Here is a 20,805-nt window from a genome sequence, read left to right as displayed (position 1 = left end):
CACTTTCCGTCGTTGGTTTTTAGTTTTGGGGCCCAAGCCGAGATAACCCTATTGACATCATTATGACATCATCCAGGTAACATTCCTCGACTGTCTTCTTGTAGCCAGATACTTACCTATATGCATACTGTTGGTGCAATATATGTAGTATTATAATTCATATTCCCGCTACACTCATCTGCACTGACTTGTTCTGTCCTTTTGTCTGCGCTGACAAAGTGTTTCATGCAGGTTGAACCGTGATTTATTTCTTTTCAGATCATTTACTGCTGTAAAGCTAACACACGAGTGCCGTTGTTGAGTCACCACATGGTCTCGGCTCATTCACACGCCAATGATCTGCCCGATAAACAGAGGCTCAGTCGCTGGATTCACCTGCCAATCCCTTTGGTCTCTGTCACTCACTGTAGACGAGGCTCCCTGCTCTCGGCATACGTGTGGTCATTGTGTCTGTGTCCATCTGTGAGACATGCGAGGAGTCTGTGTGTGGTCCCCCCCCCCCCCCCCCCAACAATTGACTCCTTCAGAGGCCAAAAAAGATGCAGACGATCTGAGCTGTCAAACCTAATAGTGAGTGTATTTTGGGAAAGTATAACCTGGGCTGCAGCAGCGTGTGCCTCTCAAACTGGAAAGAGTTGCTGACATCTGTCCAAGTGTGAGTCAGCGCGATGGCTGCCTGGAAAGATGTTGTGCCGGAGAGTGAGCGAGGAAGCGGAGAATGAGCTCTTTCATTTGAGGGACACGGTGGAAAAAGCGAGACTCGACTCCATAGATGATGCTGTTTACTCTTGAGGAGTGAAAGATGGTGGTGGGGGGGGGGGGTCTCTGGTGGGTGAAACATCCTCCACTCTTGAGTGTTTCTGTAGATGGTGTTCTGTGTATGTTAGCACTCAGGACTTTACAAAAAAAGGTATTTGTGTGTGTATATATATATATATATTAGGGCTGTCAATCGATTAAAAAAAATTAACTAATTAATCGCACATTTTGAAATTCATTAATCGCGATTAAAAGTATTTTTTTCTTCTAAAGACTAAATCTTCTAAATGAACGAGTAATCCCTTCAGACAGCGTGTATTTTAGACACTTGTTTAATTGTATTTTTTTTTAACCCTTGTGTTGCCTTAGGGTCATTTTGACCCGAATCAATATTACACCCTCCCCCCGCCTCTGGGTCATTTTGACCCGATTCAATGTTTCACCCTCCTGTTACCTTTATATTTACTAACATATTTTACCCTTTGGGTTCAATTTGACGCCAGCAATTAAAACCTCCAGAAAATTATTAGAATTAATATTGTTTTCCAAGTTTAAGTGTGAGGCACTTTATGTTTGTTTGTTTGTTGACTACCGAAAGAACACCGACATTAAACATTGAATGGGCTCAAATTAATCCTAAAGCGGGGGGAGGGTGTAATATTGATTCGGGTCAAAATGACCCTAAGGCAACACAAGGGTTAAAGACAAAACTTCACACAGAGCTGTGTTTTCAAAGAGGCTCCTACCTATAAAGTGCCAGCGAGGTATTTAATATCGTGGATGATAAATTGTTTCTTCAGTGAAACATCAGATTAGTAAACAAAGGTGTATTTGAGACCCCATTGGTCCTGTCATCTTTAACATTGAACAGCAGCAGAACCAGTGGCCTTGGTAAACTGACAAATGTGTCATGTTAACCCTCTGGAGGCTGGGGGCATTTTCTCCATTTTACAAAAAAATATAAATTCACCTTTTAAAGGCTTTTGCATGTGACACATCCCAGTGTTTCCCCCACCATTCTATCAGGGTGAGGCCCCGCCCCCCTGAAATGTTCTCTATTGCGCCAGATTACATCAGAAGTAATGTAAGGTTCTTTCCTTCAAGACGTCTTTGTTCTTTTATTAAACTAAACGTCTGTTGTTGGTCGTCTCTACAGCAGCATGTCATTCTGTCTCGACGTGTCGGTCACTCTTCTCGGCTCTCCGTCTCGCGCGCCGCAGAGCTCCGTGCCGGTGTGTCTGCACGCGCATCGAGCGGAGCAACAAAAAAAAGTCCCCTGCACCTTCCGCCCCGCGTCACCGACACGTCGCCCTCTGTTTCTCTATGAATATCGAGGAGCAGACGGGAGGAAGGAGGCGGACTGCCGCGGCTTGACACTCAGAGGAGTGCAACAACTTCAACGCACACCGGAAGTAAACAAAGTTGCGTTAATTGCGTTAAAATATTTTAGTGCGTTAATCGCGGCCAAATTAATCGCATAGATTAACGCGTTAACGCTGACAGCCCTAATATATATATATATATATTAGGGCACTTCTGTAACATCGTATATATATATATATATATACGATGTTACAGAAGTGCAATGCTAAATGGACTACTCTCTATAAGGCTGGTGATATGAACCCAAAAACTATTTAACTATCACAATATTCTTTACCAAATTCCTCAATACAAATAGGTCCTTACTATTGTCGGGTTGACGTTTGGTGCTTTCACAAATTCTTTACAGTGAGATTTTTGATAAAAACTAATTGGTCATGTGAATATGATGACTAATGGGCAAAGGCAAATAATAGAAGAGCTATAATGGTCTAAGTTCAGAAAATGACATTACTTTACTTTAATGCAGCCTTTAAATCCAGACCACCCTTATGCCATATCACAATACCGATATATTATTGACATATTACTGAGCCCTACTTTTAACTTGAATATTGGTTGAAGACTCTGAAATATGTACAAAATGATCTCTTTTGTTTGCCTTATATCGATAATTACTTTAGCTAATCACAGTCATTACTTAATTTTAGATTTAAATTTGAGCAAACATTCAATATATTCAGGACAGAATTGTTTGCGATTTAAAGATTTAAATTGTACTTGATTTTACCTTAATGGTCTCTTTGGAGGGATAGAGCAGAATGCTCTTTATCTGGTTTGAAAACTATTGGCATGAGATGGGCATCGTGAACCAGAGGCATTTGTTGGCCTCCAAGACTTTGATTTTGGGCAGCATAAACTCCTCCCAAAAATGTTCCGCATTAGCTAGTTGTTGTTGCTGCGTTGTTTGGCGTTGTGTCGAAATCCGCAGCTAATAAACACACAAATGCAGACAACAGACTTGTGAATGAATGAAGAGCTGTTTTTGTCACAAAATGCCAATCAGACATTTCTGTGTTTGGCCTCGGCAATTACTGCTCGGTACACACACACACACACACACACACACACACACACACATGGAAGCTGTTAGGCCAAGCTGGAGGTTTACTATGGGCTGCCAATCCATGCCAGTCGATAAACACCGGCCTATCAACTGTTTCCATGAAGCCAATGACCTCTATATGGGGACAGGGGTGGGGGGAGCGGGAGGATGAAGGGGGTGGGGTTGGCAGTTTGTTGGAGCAGGAGAGTGAAGTGTACTTTGGCTCTAAGGAGAGACGAATAAAAATGAAGAGAAAGCGTGTTAGGCCTCGCCGAATAAGCATGGCTGTCTGCATGAGGAAGGGAGGAGGCTCAGCAGCAGCTTGTTATTTGGAAAACATGGTTTACCATCATCCTTAAAATGTGTGGGGGTCGGGGGTGGGGGGGTGATTGTTTGGCATTATTCAACACCTCTGGGTGTCTGCTCTACAGAAAGCATATGAAGAGTAGGTCAGTGATTCTCCGCAGCGGTCGGATCAAAACAAAATCATATTGCGAAAAATTCATCGCAGTAAAGAAGAGACGTTGGGTCGACATGTCAGTGGTGCAGAAAGTCCCTTTAGAAAATCAGGAGAAAACGATAATAGGGAGCCAACAATATGATTTGTTTGGACTTGCAGCAGAACAACATGTAAGGCAATAAAAAGACCTGCCTGTTTTTCCCGGCGCTTTTGGCCATAATCTTATTTTAGCCACGACGTAATGGTTGTTAAATTACATAATTGGCCCTTGTCTGCCAGCCATGAATGCACCGGCTGTCTTGGAGTGATCGCATAAGGGGCCGCTTTATTCAAGCAAAAGGTGGAGGAGACGAAGGAGGGAGGTGAAAAGAGAGAGAGCAAGAACGAGAGGGGGAGAGGAAAATGGAACAAGATGTAGAAGGATGGAAGACGGAAAAAAAGGAAAGCAGTTGCCAAAAAAGAGGAGAGTTTCTCTTTTGAGAAGGCATCTCTTTGCACCTTCTGCACAGACAAGCCCCTCCCTCACACACTGATGTCACTTTCCTTGGACACACACTATCTCCAGCAGTGGCAGCTGGGGGAATTTATTTTTGCTAGGGGCATCTAATCAATTTCAGAAAACATCCCAGTATGATTCTATGCAAAAAAAGTATCAAACACGCATTTCTACTTTGTAGTTAAATATTTATAATTCATTCCAACACTTGCATAATAAGGACATCTTTCTCATACAATTCAGTATATTAACATATATGAACGGTGTTAGTGTTAAAGTGAGCCTGTTTTTACCTCCTCGTGTTTCTTCACCTCCTCCTCTGTTTGTCGTTCAGCTGGCAGCAACGTTCACTTTGCCCAATATGGCTGCTTGACGAGTTCTCCATGTGTGTCCTGGTGTTCTCATGTTTTCTGAATTCCTCTGACCAGTGCTTCATGTCCCTCACTCCTGTAACGGTCCATGCTGGATCTGTCCGCCGGTCTCGACAGCTTCCTGTGCCGCTTCCCTTTCACTCAGTCTGTTGTGTTATTACGTCCGGTTGATCTGGGCCCAGCTGTTTTACCTGTAGTTTCTCCACCATAGTTCTTCTCTCAAATAAGTTTTGGAGGAGGGATTTTAGTGGGTCAGGTCTTAAAAAAAAGCACCTGACGAGAACGCGCAGCTTTTAGGCCCGATGACTTTGGCCCAAAGCGGAATCTATTTTCGGACGCTGATTGGCTAAATTGTATATCACTCATTTATATCTTTATTTAACCATCAATAGGCTAAACTGCTTCTTAGACCCATCACTTCTGGGCCAAAACGATTCGGCCCCAGCACAGCTGAGACATACAGATGAGAAGACGTGCAGGAAAAGCATATATTTTGCGCAGATATCCTATTTTACAAAGACTATTTTTTGTGTGTCTCAAGGTGGGTGGGCCAAGCCCAGTGTCCCTCTATTGGCCAGCTGACACTCATCTCCAGTCTCTCACAGTGTACCCTTGCCTCTGTAGTTTGCTCATGACAATCACAAGAGTTCTGGGTTCACTTTGCCCTCCGTTCTGTTCGGACCGCTGTTCTGTTGCTCCTTTACCTGCTTGAGCTTACATGGGGACGCCCAGTCACATTTGGCCTCGTTATCTTGAAAGGTCTTATCTCTGTGAGTTGATAAGAGCTTATCTTTAATCGAGTCGGAGTTTGGACAATGATTGTCTGTTAGGCTAATTTCTTCCGAACATAAATAATACCCTTTTCCACTTCTCGTTCTTGTTTGTATAATTTGCTTCACACTAGTTTAGAAGATAACATCCTGAATAGAATGGCACAACCCATTTTCATTCTGGGACAACCTCCTCCCATTTTAATACTTAGATCACATATGTGCATGATGTTGTTTCTTTGAAGAGGCACCCTTTTTCAGTTTGTATATATTCTTTTAATTGTCTTATTTCTACCCTTTTTCTCGGGTTATATTGTGAGGGCCGTGTTTTCATTCATTTCTAGTCATGTGCACATGGCTGTGTAAAGTTAACTGTGTCCTCAAACCATGCGTTCACACACACACATTGTGTGAAGGTACATTTAGGCTATTTACACCTTACACACAGAAATATACAACAATGTATGTGTGATAACATGCTGCATGTTTATTAAGACACACACACACACACACACACACACACTCATGTTCCGTCGTTGGAGATGCCTCTGGCTCTGTTTTCACTGAGGTGCTAGCTCAATGTCAACTATGCCAGCTGCAGCCAAACACCCTTTGGTCCAGGTGGACAGGGGTCAGTGTGTATGTGCTTGTTTGTGTGTGTCGTGTGTGGGGAGTCGGCGTAGATGTTTTCAGGTCTGTGCTCAAACACGGTTTCTGGATGCTTGTCGGACTAGTTTCTCACATGTATGATTCCGTTGTTTGTTTTTCTTTTCTACTGTTCCTGCCTTGTTCTTCATTTCCTGTTGCTGTGTTCTCCTCTTTTAATTTCTTCTCAACACTCTTCCCTCCCCTCCTCCTCTCATCTCACTAGGCCCCTGTGTTTTTCTCTCTTTTTGTTGGTCTATACAGGGTTCATATAGACCAGTGCTTGTAGCCACTGTCAGGTGTACTTGTCTAAGTGACTCCAAGGCATTTTTGAATGCAACACAGTCTTGAAGTCTGTGAAAGTCAGTTTCTCGGTGTTGAATAAATTTTTTTCTTCACCTGAATCAAGAATTTTTGAGATTCAAGTATGAAGACATTTTTCATATTGGAGATCCCACAATTCTTTTGTTTCTATTTGTCTTGGTATATCAGTCTCAACAACACATCGTCATGCAAATGTCTAAAACCCTGCCGTTTTCGACCATCCTCTCCTGTTCAGGCTTTTCTCATCAGCACTCTGTTCCTCATTTGTTCATCTCTTGGTTTGGTTCATGCTGTACGGGTCATTTCTGTTTCTGATTCCTATATAAACACACAAGGTTTATTTGATGCAGGTTTGATGCAAATTCTCGGGCTCTTAATTTTTTCTACTTTTGCCACTCTCTGCCTTTCTCTCCTACTCTGTTTCATCTTGACTTCTCTCTCTCTCCCTCTTTTCATCTGATAGGTCATACAAGAAATGGCTCTGATAGCTTCCTGAGGAAATTACACCCACTTCCTGTCTGTGTGCCTCCCCATTTGCCACCTTCCCCCAGTTCTTCTACTCCTTTGCTCAGGCGCCTCAGGGAGGAGCAGTGGTGCTGCTAGGAATCCCCCGGTCTCCGCTAATGAGCCCGTGGCCCGGTGAGACGGCCAGATAAACGGCACGACAAACGCAGCTACGGCCATTAGCTGCCGGGCTATTTTTGGACACCGCCTTCATAGCATAGAGAGGACAGGACACAGCCCATTGTGACCGTGCGTAAGAAGAGAACAGTCACTTGTGCTTATACAGTGGATTCTGTGGCCTAGTGCATGTAAGTGTGAATGAGGGTGGCTCTAATTCTAGTGTTTTCAGCACTGGGAGATAAATGCTGAGAGCTGAGTTTACATGTGTTGCTGCACTCGGAGTTCAAAGAATTGTAACTTTTATGCTCTATGCTACTGCCTTTTTTTAAAATGTACAACTAATCCTGTTACCGCTGACTGAGAGCCATCTCTGCTGACGTACTTGTCCAATATAAAGCCACTATCTGATCAATTGTTATGTGATTACGCTTTTCTTTTTTGTTGAAAAATGAGACGTTCTCTTGATAGAAAGGGTGTGCTGTGCACATTCATCTCACTGTCCCCGGATCAGATCCCTGGGGAGCTGTCTCTCCTGTCACAGCATCTTTTTCCACACTCCAACTCTGGGCCACCAACACTGGATATGCTGCTTTTTAAAGATGACCATAAAGCACCAGGATGAAAAGCAGCGCTTCAATGTTTGACCTCTAACTGCACTCGGGGTTACTCATGGGTGTGGTTGGGTGGGGTCAGAAGGTTGGCTCTAGATGGGAGATCTTGCAAACATGTTATTCAATTGATTGTCTGTTAAATCACTAGTTATCACTCTTTGAGGTAATATCGATGGTGATTTGTTTCATGCTGGTTGAGTTGTTTTTGGCAAAAACCTCTCTGGAGTGGGATCCAAAAACACACAGGCTGCTATAAGCGCCATAGAAGTCGCCAAAGAGAACAAACTGAGATTATCAGGACTGACTTTTAAAGAAGTGGGGTGTATATGGTCTTTTCTTCATATATAAATGCTACATCCAGTAGTGAGTGCAGCTCAGACCCAATGACTGATCACATGTATAAAGCCTTATTGTGAGGAAAACTCAGCCAACAAATACTCCTCTTCAATGGTGGGTCTGTTTTAGATACCGTGGGGTTAAGCACCTGGGGACTGTAACTACTGTGCAATAACAAGTTAGATCACCTTTGGCAAATCCACGTAATGGTGATGAACTTTGTCTTATTGTTTCCAAAAAACCATATCTTCACAATTCTACTCGTAACAATTTGAGGTGCCAATGCATGTATAATATCGTTTGATCGTCCCATACACCAGCTCCACTAAACGTATCCCCCCCCCCCCCCAACAGGCCCGTCATGTTATTCCAGGAGCTTGACTGACAGGTGTGAGCCCCTGGCCCCCTGCGATTGGACTCTGGGCGCTGAAGATGCCCACTTTGGAATGAGGTCACAACTCAACGCCTCCTCTCCTCTCGGTCTCCGTTTTGTTATTACTAAAGCAGCTAATTTGTTTTAGAGGTTTCACAATGGATGTTGGTTTTGCACGAGAGCTGAAGTAACAGTGACTCAGATACGTAACAGTTATAATTAGTCTGCGGCGTAACCTCTTACTCCCCTTGTGGAAATATGAAAGACTAAACTGTGCGACTACTTTGTCTCATGTGCAGTATTGGAGGTCAGGAATGGTGGGGAATGCTGTTGTAAAGACCAGTTGTCATATAACACACACACACACACACATACACCGGCAGCTCCCCACAATCACATAGGAATGGCCTCCTCCCACATACGTGCTCAGTCTTCACACACACACACACACACACACACACACAAAGGCACGTACGCTTGATGGCTATCATTGGATTGATGCCACCTGACACTTAGTTAGCACTGGAATGTAATGGGAGGGACGATCGGGGTGTGTGGGGGGGGGGGTTCAGCTGCCGACTCTCAGGAGCACAGGAGCCGATCTCGGCACCTCCGGGATGCTCTGTTCCAACGCGAGTCACTCGTGGGCTTTTTCTTTCCGACTAAGCCACAGCCAGGACGCGCCCTCGCAGTGTGGAGCTTCTGCCAGCTCTCGCGTCCTAATGGAGGTGCGGAGCAGAGGGTCTGGTTACTGCTGAAGCTCACAGACTGGCTCCATCTGTTGTCTGAACTGTGCCATATGCTGGAATGTACCACTTGGCTCCGGCGGGGCAGAGGAGGCTCCCACTCCGGCCGCCCCTCTATCCTCTCTTGTGCTCTTCAAATGCAGAGCAGGGTCGACCTTCCCCACTTCCCCTCGAGTCGCCGCAGTAAGCTTCCCCCTCAAGATGTACAAACATGCACGACAGTAATCAAATATCAGCCGGGACGTAACGATAACGAGGGGTTGACTTCAGCATCTCCGGCCACGAGGAGGCCGGCGTGCTGCGATCAGAGTAGCAGCAATAGAGTCGGCGTTTACGAGTTCCCTGTGATGGAAACAGAAATCGTTCGCTGTCAGGCGACGTACGTTTAGAGCTGCAGCGATTAGTCGATTTAATCTATTAGTTGACTGGGGGGAAAAAGGAATCATTTTGATTTACCATCGTTTTTTCAAGAAAAAGTAACAAACATCGATGGGTCCAAGTTCTAAAATTAGAGACTTTCTTTTATTATCATAAATTAAATATTTTGTGTCTCACTGTTGGTAAGATAAACGGGACATTTCATGAGCTCTCATATTGTGTGGGGCTTTTTTCACAGGTTTTTGAGGTTTTGCAATACAATCAAGAATTTAAATAATCATTACTTGTCGTTCTACTCACTTTATTTAGCTGACATTTCCGTTGATTCTCAGATTTGACCAAATGAAGTGCTGCTGGGAGGACGGTTCTTTCTGAGACAACCCCTGAAGTGAGCATTGCGCTGGCTCACCGGTTGGATTTGTCCTTTGGGTTTTGGATTCTAGCAGAAAATGAACTACAAGGCAAAGACATGTTTATGATATATGCATGTTTTGAACAGCAAGATAATCTTCACAAATGAACACCACTTTTATGATATTGGAAGCGTAAATGCAAGCGCTAAAAGTAAAAAGTTAATGTTGGATGCGTGGGATATTTACTGACTTATCTTATATCTTACAAAAAAGTGTTTCAATATATTTCGCTTGTGTTAACGGCAGCCCTCATTTCAGGCATCGAAGCAAAAGCCCATAAAATAATATTGATTAAGTGACAAGAGAACCAGAAATGCAAAAATGCAAAGTTTCTGTTTTTTTAATATATTCCTGCAGCCCTCTTTACTATAGGTGATAACATTATACACCTAAATAAATTATCTGGAGAAAATAACAAACAAAGATTCCAATAAATGTGGGACAATGGCAAATAGATCAATAATACATATTATTCAGTAGCATCCCCAAGGTGAATTCTATGCAGTTATACCTCAGTGTGGCCCAATATGTCACTTTTCTTCCTGTGTTAGTACACAAACATTGTACCGACACATAAACGTTTTAATCCACTCCTTATCCACTTCATATATGTTTTCAGATAGCATGCGATACAATAACTAAGTGTGTCAACTGCTACGTTAATCTGTCTTTATGAAGTCATCCCGACCAATATGGAGAAACCAAATGAAGAACACCATAGTCCCCTCCAGACTGGCCGGCAAGCTGATTGAGCTGGGACTGAACACCCCCCTGTGTGCTTGGATCCTGGACTTCCTGACCGCCAGGCCACAGGTGGTCAGGGTGGGCAGACACACCTCCAACCCCCTCACCCTGAACACAGGATCCCCCCAGGGTTGCGTCCTCAGCCCCCTACTGTACTCCCTGTACACACATGACTGTGTGGCCAGGTTCAGCTCCAACACCATCATCAAGTTTGCGGATGACACAGTGGTGGTGGGCCTGATCTCCGACAACGACGAGAAGGCCTACCTGGAGGAAGTTGCTGATCTGTCACTCTGGTGCCAGGACAACAGCCTCATCATGAATGTCACCAAAACTAAGGAGCTGATTGTGGACTTCAGGAGGGTACAACAACAGAGGACGTACTCACCACTGGGGATTAACGGGACTACTGTGGAGAGGGTGAGCGGGTATAAATACCTGGGAGTCCACATCACCGAGGATCTGACATGGTCAACGAACACAGACACTATGGTGAGAAAGGCAAGGCAGCGCCTCTACCACCTCAGGCAGCTGAGGAAATTTAAAGTTTCCCAGAGGATCCTTCAGTCCTTCTACTCTGGAGCTGTAGAGAGCGTCCTGACAGGAAGCATCACAGCCTGGTTTGGCAACTGCTCCGCTCAGGACAGGAAGGCTCTGCAGAGAGTAGTGCGTTCGGCTGAGCGCACTATTGGAACTACACTCCCCACCCTGCAGGACTTGTACACCAGGAGGTGCAGAATCAGAGCCGGCAGGATCATGAAGGATCCTCACCACCCCAACAACAGACTGTTTCAGCTGCTGCGGTCAGGCAGGCGCCTCCGTAGTCACGCTGCAAGAACAGAGAGACTGAGACGGAGTTTCTTTCCTCAGGCCATCAGGACTGTGAACTCCGACCTCACCAGGACCCCCACATAGACCCACACAACTGCCCCTCTTAGGCACACACACACACACACACACTTACTGTAAATATTGTACTGTAAATATTGTGTTGTTTTTTATTGTAAATAGTGTGTACTTGTTGCCCTTGCACATTCCTGCTGAGCATTGCCACTTTCATTTCACTGCACACCCTGTGTGTGTATGTGACAAATAAAACATCTTGAATCTTGAATCTTGAATCTTGAAGTGACTACAAGTGACTGACATTGTGCAGGGTGTCTGTCGCCTTCTCAGTTAACTGAGTTGTTCTACCTGTTATCATGAATGTAAGTTATGCAATACAATCGTTCTTCAGCCGAGCTGGGGCAGGGACCGCTTCTAATCTGGAAATGTCTAGATCAGATTTTGCATTAGTCCATTACAGCTGGTGAAATACGGACTTTGTATTGTGTGGGGCGGATTTATGTTGGTGTCATCTTGGTAAGGAGCTGTGCGCTCGTGTGTGTGTGTGTGAGAAAGAGGAGGTGTGTCCATGCGTGTTTATGTCTGGGAGTGAGTGTCCATGCAGATGTGCCTCCACGGCCCTGACAGGCCTGTGACACTGTTTGACTAACCCCTCCTACGCATGTTGCTCCAACAGTGGCCTTTCTCGACCCGCACCCCACTGGATACGACCATGAATGAACACATTCTCTCTCTGTTTGTCTTTCCCTGAGTTTCATTCTCTCTCTGTCTCTCTCTCTGTCTCTGTCTCTCTCTGTCTCTCTCTGTCTCTGTCTCTCTCTGTCTCTCTGTCTCTCTCTCTCTCTCTCTCTCTCTCTGTCTCTGTCTCTCTCTGTCTCTCTCTGTCTCTCTCTCTCTCTCTCTGTGTCTCTCTCTCTCTCTGTGTCTCTCTCGCTCTGTCTCTCTCTGTCTCTCTCTCTCTGTGTCTCTCTCTCTCTCTCTCTCTCTCTCTCTGACTCTTTACAATAACTCACCTTGACCTCAAAGCATCTCTGATGCCTTCCCCTGAACACACACGTTGTATTCAGGCCCTGAATACAAGCACAGTCATGTAGACACTCATTTCCTTTATAAACTCTATAACTACTAAATTATTTGTCAGTTCCTCCCTATTAACAGTAAAACAACCTGCATAACCACACATTAACCTTCTTCCGTTGACTGACACATTATTAATTCAGTAGATCCAATTAGAATAATTTAGAATTTTTTATTTAAAGTCTTTTTACACTATTTATTTGGGGGAATAGAGCAAGAGAGCAGACATGACATAGAGTAGATAAGTGATTTGCTAAAAGGCTTCTATACCAGTTTATGTAATGTTATGTCGTCACATTGATATAAATACAAAATAAAGCGCTTTAAACTTATTTTGTCACATTGATGCAACGATCCCGTGAATGCTATCTTAAAAAGATTTCCCCAACCGTAAATATTAAATGTTTAGCCATCACGGCATGAATGGTATGGAAGCTGACACATTTTAATGTTCTGGTGTACATGGATAATAATACACTTTATTTATAGACCCAAAGACAAAACAGGCAATCAAAATAGTGTAAAAAAATACAAAATAAAACAAGTTAAAACATGAAAGTAAATAAAGAACTGAATAAACTCAAATGGGGTCAATGATTGAAGAAGTAGACAGACAGGTATTGTTTGAGGCCGCTGCACGAGGCTCTCAGGTGACATCAACGCATCGTCGTCATATCGCCATCCCAATGTTGACCTTCATGTAACTCGTCATTCAATCTCACCATGTGACATTAAACGTGGATGTATCAGACGTTATGGATCAACAGTCATAACTCTAAAATGTATGAAATAACTAAACTACCAACAATTGTTTATATTATTATTGTTATGATTACTAACAGTTTCTCTAGGCCCCCCCCCCTTCACTACCTTGACTCAGACTAACACTGGAGGCTCTGTACTTGTCTTCGCCGAGCAGTGAACAATGTTGAACGTGGAACAGTGTAGCTGTCGGCGTTTTGATGTGCGTGTGTGTTTGGGTGTTCCCTGGTACCAGACGCTGGGTCTGCGGCCTTCAGAGGACGGAACACGAGAGCTCTGAGTTGTTTGTGTGTTTTGGGTGTGAATGTGTGCAGGGGAAGTGGTGTGAGGGTGGGGGTAAATTGGTCACTTGTTCCGTTGCATGTTTTTTTCCCCCCCATTCATGGATTTCGAAGGCGAGGATTGGCATAAACCTTTCATTTCAGATTAGTGTAGTTACATTTCGAGACCGACAGGGTTCACGTCGTGGCAGCTGGAGGAGTGTTTTCCTCTGAGTGTATAACTGAACTGGTCTGAAAAGCAAATTTCAGAGGCAACATTTGGCCAAAGTTCAGGGAAAGCTTTAATCCAAAATGCTATTTTGCAATCCATGTTAAACACTGTATTATTCACCCTTGACATATGAACTGAATATGTTAGCGTGGCCTGGGGGGGGAAATACTTTGCATTTTACAGAACCCTCCGACCCCCTTTACGAAATGCTCAATATGATGTCGTAAAAACACAATTGTATTCCTTTTATTATCAGTTAAATACCTTTCATTATCAGTGTCCAATTCCTGTGAGCCTCATCATTAAGGAGATGATACGTTTGACTGTGAAGTAAAACTTGCATGTTTTGTTGATGGTTCCCCTGAACATAGTTATTTGCAAGTCTGTCTCCTGTATTTTGCTTTACCTCCACTTATGTGAATGGCATCCTACTTATTTTAAGGACCATGGGCATGATGACGCATCAGACCGGTCTCTCTCTCTCTCTCTCTCTCTCTCTCTCTCTCGCTCTCCGTGATTGGATCCTGTTTTACCGCTTGATGTGATATTCCACTGGGAAAGTTCACAGTGCCCAAATCTTAGTCTGTCTCTATGTCTGGCTCTGCTCAGCAGGGGCTCCCGGCGTCAAAGAGGAAGCCTCGCGGTTCAAAGTACAACCCATTATGTTTGCTAATTGTTTTGTTTTCTTCCCCTCTTCCTCTCTCTCCCTCTGCATAACAGGGCGTGTTTGGGGCTCACCGCTCTAACCCAGCCATGAGCATCATCGGGGCTGAGGATGAGGATTTCGAGAATGATCTGAATGATGTGAGTCCATGAAAACGTGAAGCGAGATTGCTGAGTGTATACATCGTTGTCCTTATGTGTCTTTCATATTCTCTCCCTCTCCCTCTCACTCTCTCTCTCCCTCTCTCTCTCAGGTGACGGACGACCAGTGCACACACTTCAACAATATAGACCAGTTGAAGGATCGGCCGACCCACCTGCTTGTCTTCATACAGCATGTCATTCTACAGTTTGACCCGGCTTCGCTGGTGAGAACTCCAACTCCCATAATGCAACACACTGTCTCTTAAAATATTTGAATAAGTCAAATTCAGGTTATAGAAGATTTTCATTGTTTTTGGACTTTTTTGTGGGTAAAAAAAACATGAATTGACAAGAAAACTAATTATTGGTACAGAATACAGAGGAGGGGGAGAGAGAGAGGGAGAGAGAGAGAGAGAGAGAGAGAGAGGAGAGAGAGAGAAAACGGGGACGTTGTGGTTATATGGTATTTGTTTAAATATGTTTCATGTTTAAAGAACTGCACGACTGTGGCTTAAATATGTTTTAAAATAGAATTTTAGTGTACATATTAAAAAATGTCTTGGAACCAATACCACCCAGGTCTGCCTTTGGTTATGGTATAAGATTTTATACACAAACTGGAGTGTTTTGGCATCTCCACCATCAGGGTAGAAAAGAAGTCCTCGTTTAACCGTTCATAAACCAAAGCAGCGAAGAGCAGAACAAGTAGTTAATGTTGCACCGCAGACCAAGGTCGGCACGCTGAGATAATCCCAGAGTCCTCTAAACAAAATGATCAGACAGATGCTCTACCTCTGAAGAGAGTGCTTGATTTGCAGCTGAGTCAATATTGCACCTCACCGATATTATTGAATCGTTAGAACATTACAAGATTATCGTGCAGCTGTAGCTTGTATGAAACGCATAAAACGGCACTTATATTCCCTACGAGTTTTTACTAAAGTCTGGATTCAAATTGCTTTATTGCATGTGTTGAGACTTCCTCCTGTGTGTGTGTGTGTGTCAGTGCTGATATAAAGCATGTCTGTCCTTCCCCCTTTGTTCTGCATGCAGACACCGTGACCCACCCAGGTACTGTTACACCTCCCACAGCCATGACACCCTGTGCTTGTATACCCCTCTTTACCTCAAGGTCCATCCACTGTAGAGAATAGAAGTGTGTAAAGGAGACAATTATTATCGTGTTTATTTACTTATTGAGATTGATGCATGTGTATGGCTGACTGACATGGTGATTTAAAAATAGTTCCAGTATATCATATGTCAGTGTATTGTGCACATTAAATAAAGCTTTGAGTGCATCGAAACCGCAAACAGGAAGTTAGAGGCTTTTAAAAGCAGCGCTCGCTGATCCGCTCTCTGTCTCTCCCCTCTCAGCTGTGTTACCTCCATGCTGACCTCTTAAAGAACCTCAGTGCCAAAGAGACCAAGAAGCAATTTGTGGAGTTCTACAACACCTTCCTGGACAAGGGTGCAGTAAGTAGCACGCCACACGCCATTTCCTGTAGGATGTTTGCCCTGATGCCAGTTTTAAGTGGATGCGAATGGGGTTGAAATAACGAGCGGCCAGATTGTCACGAACACATGATTAGAGTTTTAACAAATGCTATGTTTTGTGAACTTTTATGTTGGTTTATGTTGGTCAGGAATGAATGAATGTAGTGTGTGACGTGTGCAAACAAAGACAAAAGACCTTGACTTTAATCGCCAAGTAGCCGGCAGAGAGGGAGGAACATCACACTGATGACGTGCAGTATTTTACTCTCATGCAGTTGATCTAGCCCAGGAATATGAACAGATGACAGTATTTGGTCTTATTAATGCACTCTAAACAGAGATACACATTGATCACTTTTTCTTTAAAGAAGCACAGACGACCTTCAGTAATCTGATGTTTTTTTTCTTCCTGAAGTGGACTTTAAGATCTGCAATTTAGTTTTTAAGGTCCATCTTGGGTATTAGGGGGAAGAAAGTGACGGCTCGTTTGAAAGTCGGGTGTAACTTTTTGGATGTGTGATGATCACCGCTGCCTCATTCGGACTAAGCTGTTGGAGAGACACTATATTACTTAAATTAACAACTCTATGTTTGAAACACTTCCTATATTAACACTTTAGCTTCAGTTTGACTCTCAATGGTCGCTCTCTTTCTGCATGACGTATATTTGACTCTTGGCTCTAGGGAGTTGTGTCAGGTCATTGCTAATTCTTCCTCTTTCAGTTATTGCAGCACAACTGTAGAAACGCAGCATTCTTTGCAACATAGATATTATATTCTGCTCTCATTGCGTTGTATCAATATGAATTTGATACACTGCACAGCTGTAGTCTATAAATTGAGGAGAGACATTGTGTGCTCACGATTTGTTTTGGCGTGCACGGCTCCGCTCTGTTTCTCTGCCTATACTCTGCCTCTGTATAGCACCCTTCAGTTTCTGTCCCTTTCCACTACTCCTCCCTGCACACCTGGCCTCTGTCACGTCTCTGTTATAGTTCCTCCTCAGATCTCATGCACTGCACATGTCTGTCAGCTCAGCTGGCTTGTGCTGCACTTTCTGTCTTTTGTCCGACCCCACAGATTCCTGTCAGGATCGTGGAAAAGCCCTTTAGGTGGAATCATCCTCTCTTAACCTCTCTCCTTTTCTTTTCTTCCTGTTTTTTTTTTCTCAAAACCTTCTTTCTTTTATAAACCTAAAGTTGGGCCATGTGGTCATTATCTTGACAGTGACAGAGCTATGTGTCTCTCATTTGGAATAATGTTTCTTTTCTCTGGGTTTGTTTTATTTCTAATGTTTAAATGACCCCTGGTGGTGATAGGTGGCAACAACACACTTTCTTTTGATTCTTATCGGTTGAAGGTGGTACCGCTCTGTTTTGTCTCGTGTCAACACATTGTAAAAAAGTTATCTATATAAACTCGGTTGCCAGTTTAATAAGTACACCTGGCCCAGAGAGAGATGTTGATTCAACTTTATGGTCATTTTGGAGGCTGCAGTGTATGCTGCGTTTGAACTGTGTTGCATTATAAAGGTGTTCTGATATTTAGCCTACCCACATTTTTTTGAATGGGGTGGAGAAAATAATTGAAACAACTGTCAGTAAACTTATTTCTCCAAAATCATCAAACAGTTGATTCAAAACCTTTTAGAGAGTTTGAACATTATAACCTGCATGAAGGTAGGGTTTATTATTATTATTAGTAGTATTATTATTATTATTATGTACACTGCATTAGTTTTAGTTGTGTACCTTGTAAACTGAAAATAGATCAAAGCAACAACAAAAAAGGCTTTAGTACACGTATTCACTGTTAAATTAAATGTAATATAATATGTACCTATTTTGTCTTTCCATCCACAATATAGATTCTCAGAGTGGTAATTCCTGCTAATTTAGCCCTTGATTTGGGTGAGTTATTTTCTATAAGTTATTATGTGTTCTTTGCCACTTACACACACGCCTCAGTCCCACTCTGTGTCGTCCTCTGTGTATCACCGCTTCTCACTCACCCGCTTCCCTTGTCCCCTTTCCCTCAGACCGAACCCGTTCAGATGTGCTCCATGAGGACACCCAAAAACGCCTCGCTCAGGATGTTCAGAGCCTGCAGGCTGCTGAAGTGGCCAAACAGCTTGAAGATTTCAGGTGAGAATCCCTGTCCTTAACAATACTCATCAAGTCACGTAAACTCTTAGCTATGCCCCAACTGTTTCTTTTGTAAATCTACGATATTAGGATGTGGATGTTATGCTCTTCGATTTGATGGTAAAATGAGTATACTGTGCTGTCACTCAGGAAGGTCTCGGCTGTATTTACTGTATCTCAGACCTAAAGGGAAGTTGTCAGTCAAAAGGAAAACAAACTTCACAAAAATGTAAACTTGAGTAATTTATCCATGGGGAAGCTATTTTTCTGTTGCTATTTGACACATGATCGTTATTTTCCTCTAATCCTAAAATGAGAGGCAACTGTTAACAAGCTGACTTTTATTTTTGTACTTACATTGACTACTTCACTGACAACTAAAGCAAAGCCATGCATACATTGTCTTTACTGTGAATAAATAGCATGAACACAAGGAACCGTCATCTTGATCTCTCTCTTCCTCAATTTCTTTTTTAATTGCATGTTTGCCCTGTGATGCTTATGTAGAGCGATACAGCAAACTTTCTTCTATATTATAAGTTATAGGTAATTTTATATCTCACTATACATAAAGATATAGCACATTTTCTGGCCGTTCACCAAATGAATAGTCTATATGAAAGAACCACACGGTAAAGGCTATATTTCTTTACTCCTGTGTGAATTAAATACTCAACAAATGAAAAGTACTATATTTTCTCATTTAATTAAAACCGTTCGTACCAATTTCCAAAATATTCTAAAAGAAATTGCATACAAATAAAAGAATAAATACACAAACACAGAGTATACAAACAATAGTTTAATTAACTACACAGGGGTATTCCTACAAGCAGAATTATTGGTTCAGATTTACTGAGAAATTTAAGTTATTTGCTTGTTGTTAGGACAACGTAATTGTGTATCACAATACCTCCATATGGGCTGCGGTGGATAGCACCGTCACCTCACAGCGACCTGTCCACGGTGCACCCTGCCTTCGCCCAATGACGGCTGCGATAGGATACACGCTTTGGATAATGGATGGAATATCTCAATATATGATTTCATCATGATTTGATTCCATTTAATTATTGCCCAGCCAGTTGGTATTTAAATCAATTTAGATGTCAAGGAAATGACCTGTTGGCAGATTTTAGAGTGAGTTGCCAAATAGCATCAAGGGCACAGAATATGCAAATATGAAAGTCATGGAGAGGATTCATGAATTAAAAAGGTCCGTTCTCTCGGAACTGTTGATGAAGTACCCTGTTCATCTACATTATGTATCTGCTCACATAATTGGGAAAGCATTCATCATGTGCAAATCCTTTTCAATATCAATCTGGCCAAACCCTTGCCTCCTTTTCATTCCCAGGCAGAAGAGGATGATGGGTATGACACCCAACGAGGCTGAGCTCAATGATGTGGAGAGTCACTATCCCACCGACCGCATCCCGATGGAGATGAAGGAGAAGTCTGTAGCTGAGAACCTGCTGGACAGGATGTCTGAGACACAGTGAGCGTTTCTCTTTTTCACTGCTTCTTCCGCCGCTGAAAGTCAAATAAATTGTTCTGCATATATATTGTTAGGTGAACACTTCAAAAAGTTTGGATGGACAACACACCCAGTTGAATCACCAGGACAATGTCTTGGATTTAAAAAAATTACAAGTCTGTGACCATAAACGCATTAAGAGGTCACCTGCGACTTTCAAGGAGTACTTTGTTTGCATTCACAGTTATTATGGTTTCTGATAATGCATTCAGCTGTTTTAGTTCTATAACCTATGGATTTTGGCTCAGTGTTGAATGAGCCCATTTCTGTTCTCAAATGCAATGATGACGTGCTTTGAACTGACCGGATGTGAAATCTTTTGCAATTTTCCACACCAAAAAGAGAAAAACATAATTTCTTAGAAATTAAGTTAAAATGAAATATGCATGACCATTGCATATTAGAGTATTGTCATTTTATCCAGGAGACTCCTTCAAGATTGAAGAGCAGCTATCCTTCTCTTGCCAAATAGTTCCTAATTCTGCTAAACCAAAACCAGGAGCAAAACTCAGGAATAAAAGTCCCTTTTGTGCATTGGTGTTTGCATTTCCACCACATCTACAGAACTGTGGACATCTGGGAAATTACAATGATGACTGATGAGAAAACTAAATGCAATTCGCACACGCAAGAAAACAACAACTCACATTGTCACAAAGATACTAATTAAAACCAAAACAACTTTCAAATAGTAATACTAGTGTCCTCTCTGTTCCCTGCTGCCCCACCTTTTGACAGACCAATCATCCTCTCAGCTTGACTTTAAGCTGAGAGGATGATTAGTCTGTGGAAAAGTTGGAAAGCAGCCTTTTTGGAACTGTTCCCTTGAAAGTTGGCACTACACATTGTATAAACCCTCTTAATGGGTGTATTATATATTAGCTGTATTCATAACCAATTTTGTGCAAATCACACAGAAAAACCCAGCAAGAGAGAAAATCAAGCTCACTAGACCGAGAACTGAAGAGGGTGATTGAAAGAGAGCACAATAGAGCAAGAAGGAAATGAAGAAGCGGAGAGGGAAAGATGGAGTCAGCAGTGCCACGCTGGCAGGAAGGCTCTCCCCTGGTGTTTTGCCAACTGGAAGGAGGGGTGGTGATAGAGGAGGGGTCACACAGCGGAAGGGGAGAGAAAAGGCCAGAGGGTTATCGATGCTGGGTAGCTC

At 42.9% G+C, this 20,805-nt stretch overlaps 1 protein-coding gene across 2 annotated transcripts in view; it reads left to right on the top strand.

Annotated features, from left to right (window-relative positions):
* arhgef1b (Rho guanine nucleotide exchange factor (GEF) 1b) overlaps positions 1 to 20,805 on the top strand; it is a 40,331-nt gene that overhangs the window by 2,969 nt on the left and 16,557 nt on the right. For both annotated transcript variants that reach the window (XM_056443748.1, XM_056443747.1), the window contains exons 2-7: positions 14,376 to 14,459; positions 14,573 to 14,686; positions 15,840 to 15,938; positions 17,827 to 17,869; positions 17,998 to 18,103; positions 19,461 to 19,601. In XM_056443748.1, coding sequence (XP_056299723.1) covers positions 14,409 to 14,459; positions 14,573 to 14,686; positions 15,840 to 15,938; positions 17,827 to 17,869; positions 17,998 to 18,103; positions 19,461 to 19,601 — 554 coding nt within the window. In that variant the 5' untranslated portion in view covers positions 14,376 to 14,408. The remainder of the gene's footprint in view (positions 1 to 14,375; positions 14,460 to 14,572; positions 14,687 to 15,839; positions 15,939 to 17,826; positions 17,870 to 17,997; positions 18,104 to 19,460; positions 19,602 to 20,805) is intronic.

Source organism: Pseudoliparis swirei, chromosome 22 (assembly GCF_029220125.1).
Source record: "Pseudoliparis swirei isolate HS2019 ecotype Mariana Trench chromosome 22, NWPU_hadal_v1, whole genome shotgun sequence".
NCBI classification, from domain to species: Eukaryota; Metazoa; Chordata; class Actinopteri; order Perciformes; family Liparidae; genus Pseudoliparis; species Pseudoliparis swirei.
Note: the sequence above shows the minus strand (reverse complement) of the source record. Positions and strands in the feature narration are given on the sequence as shown.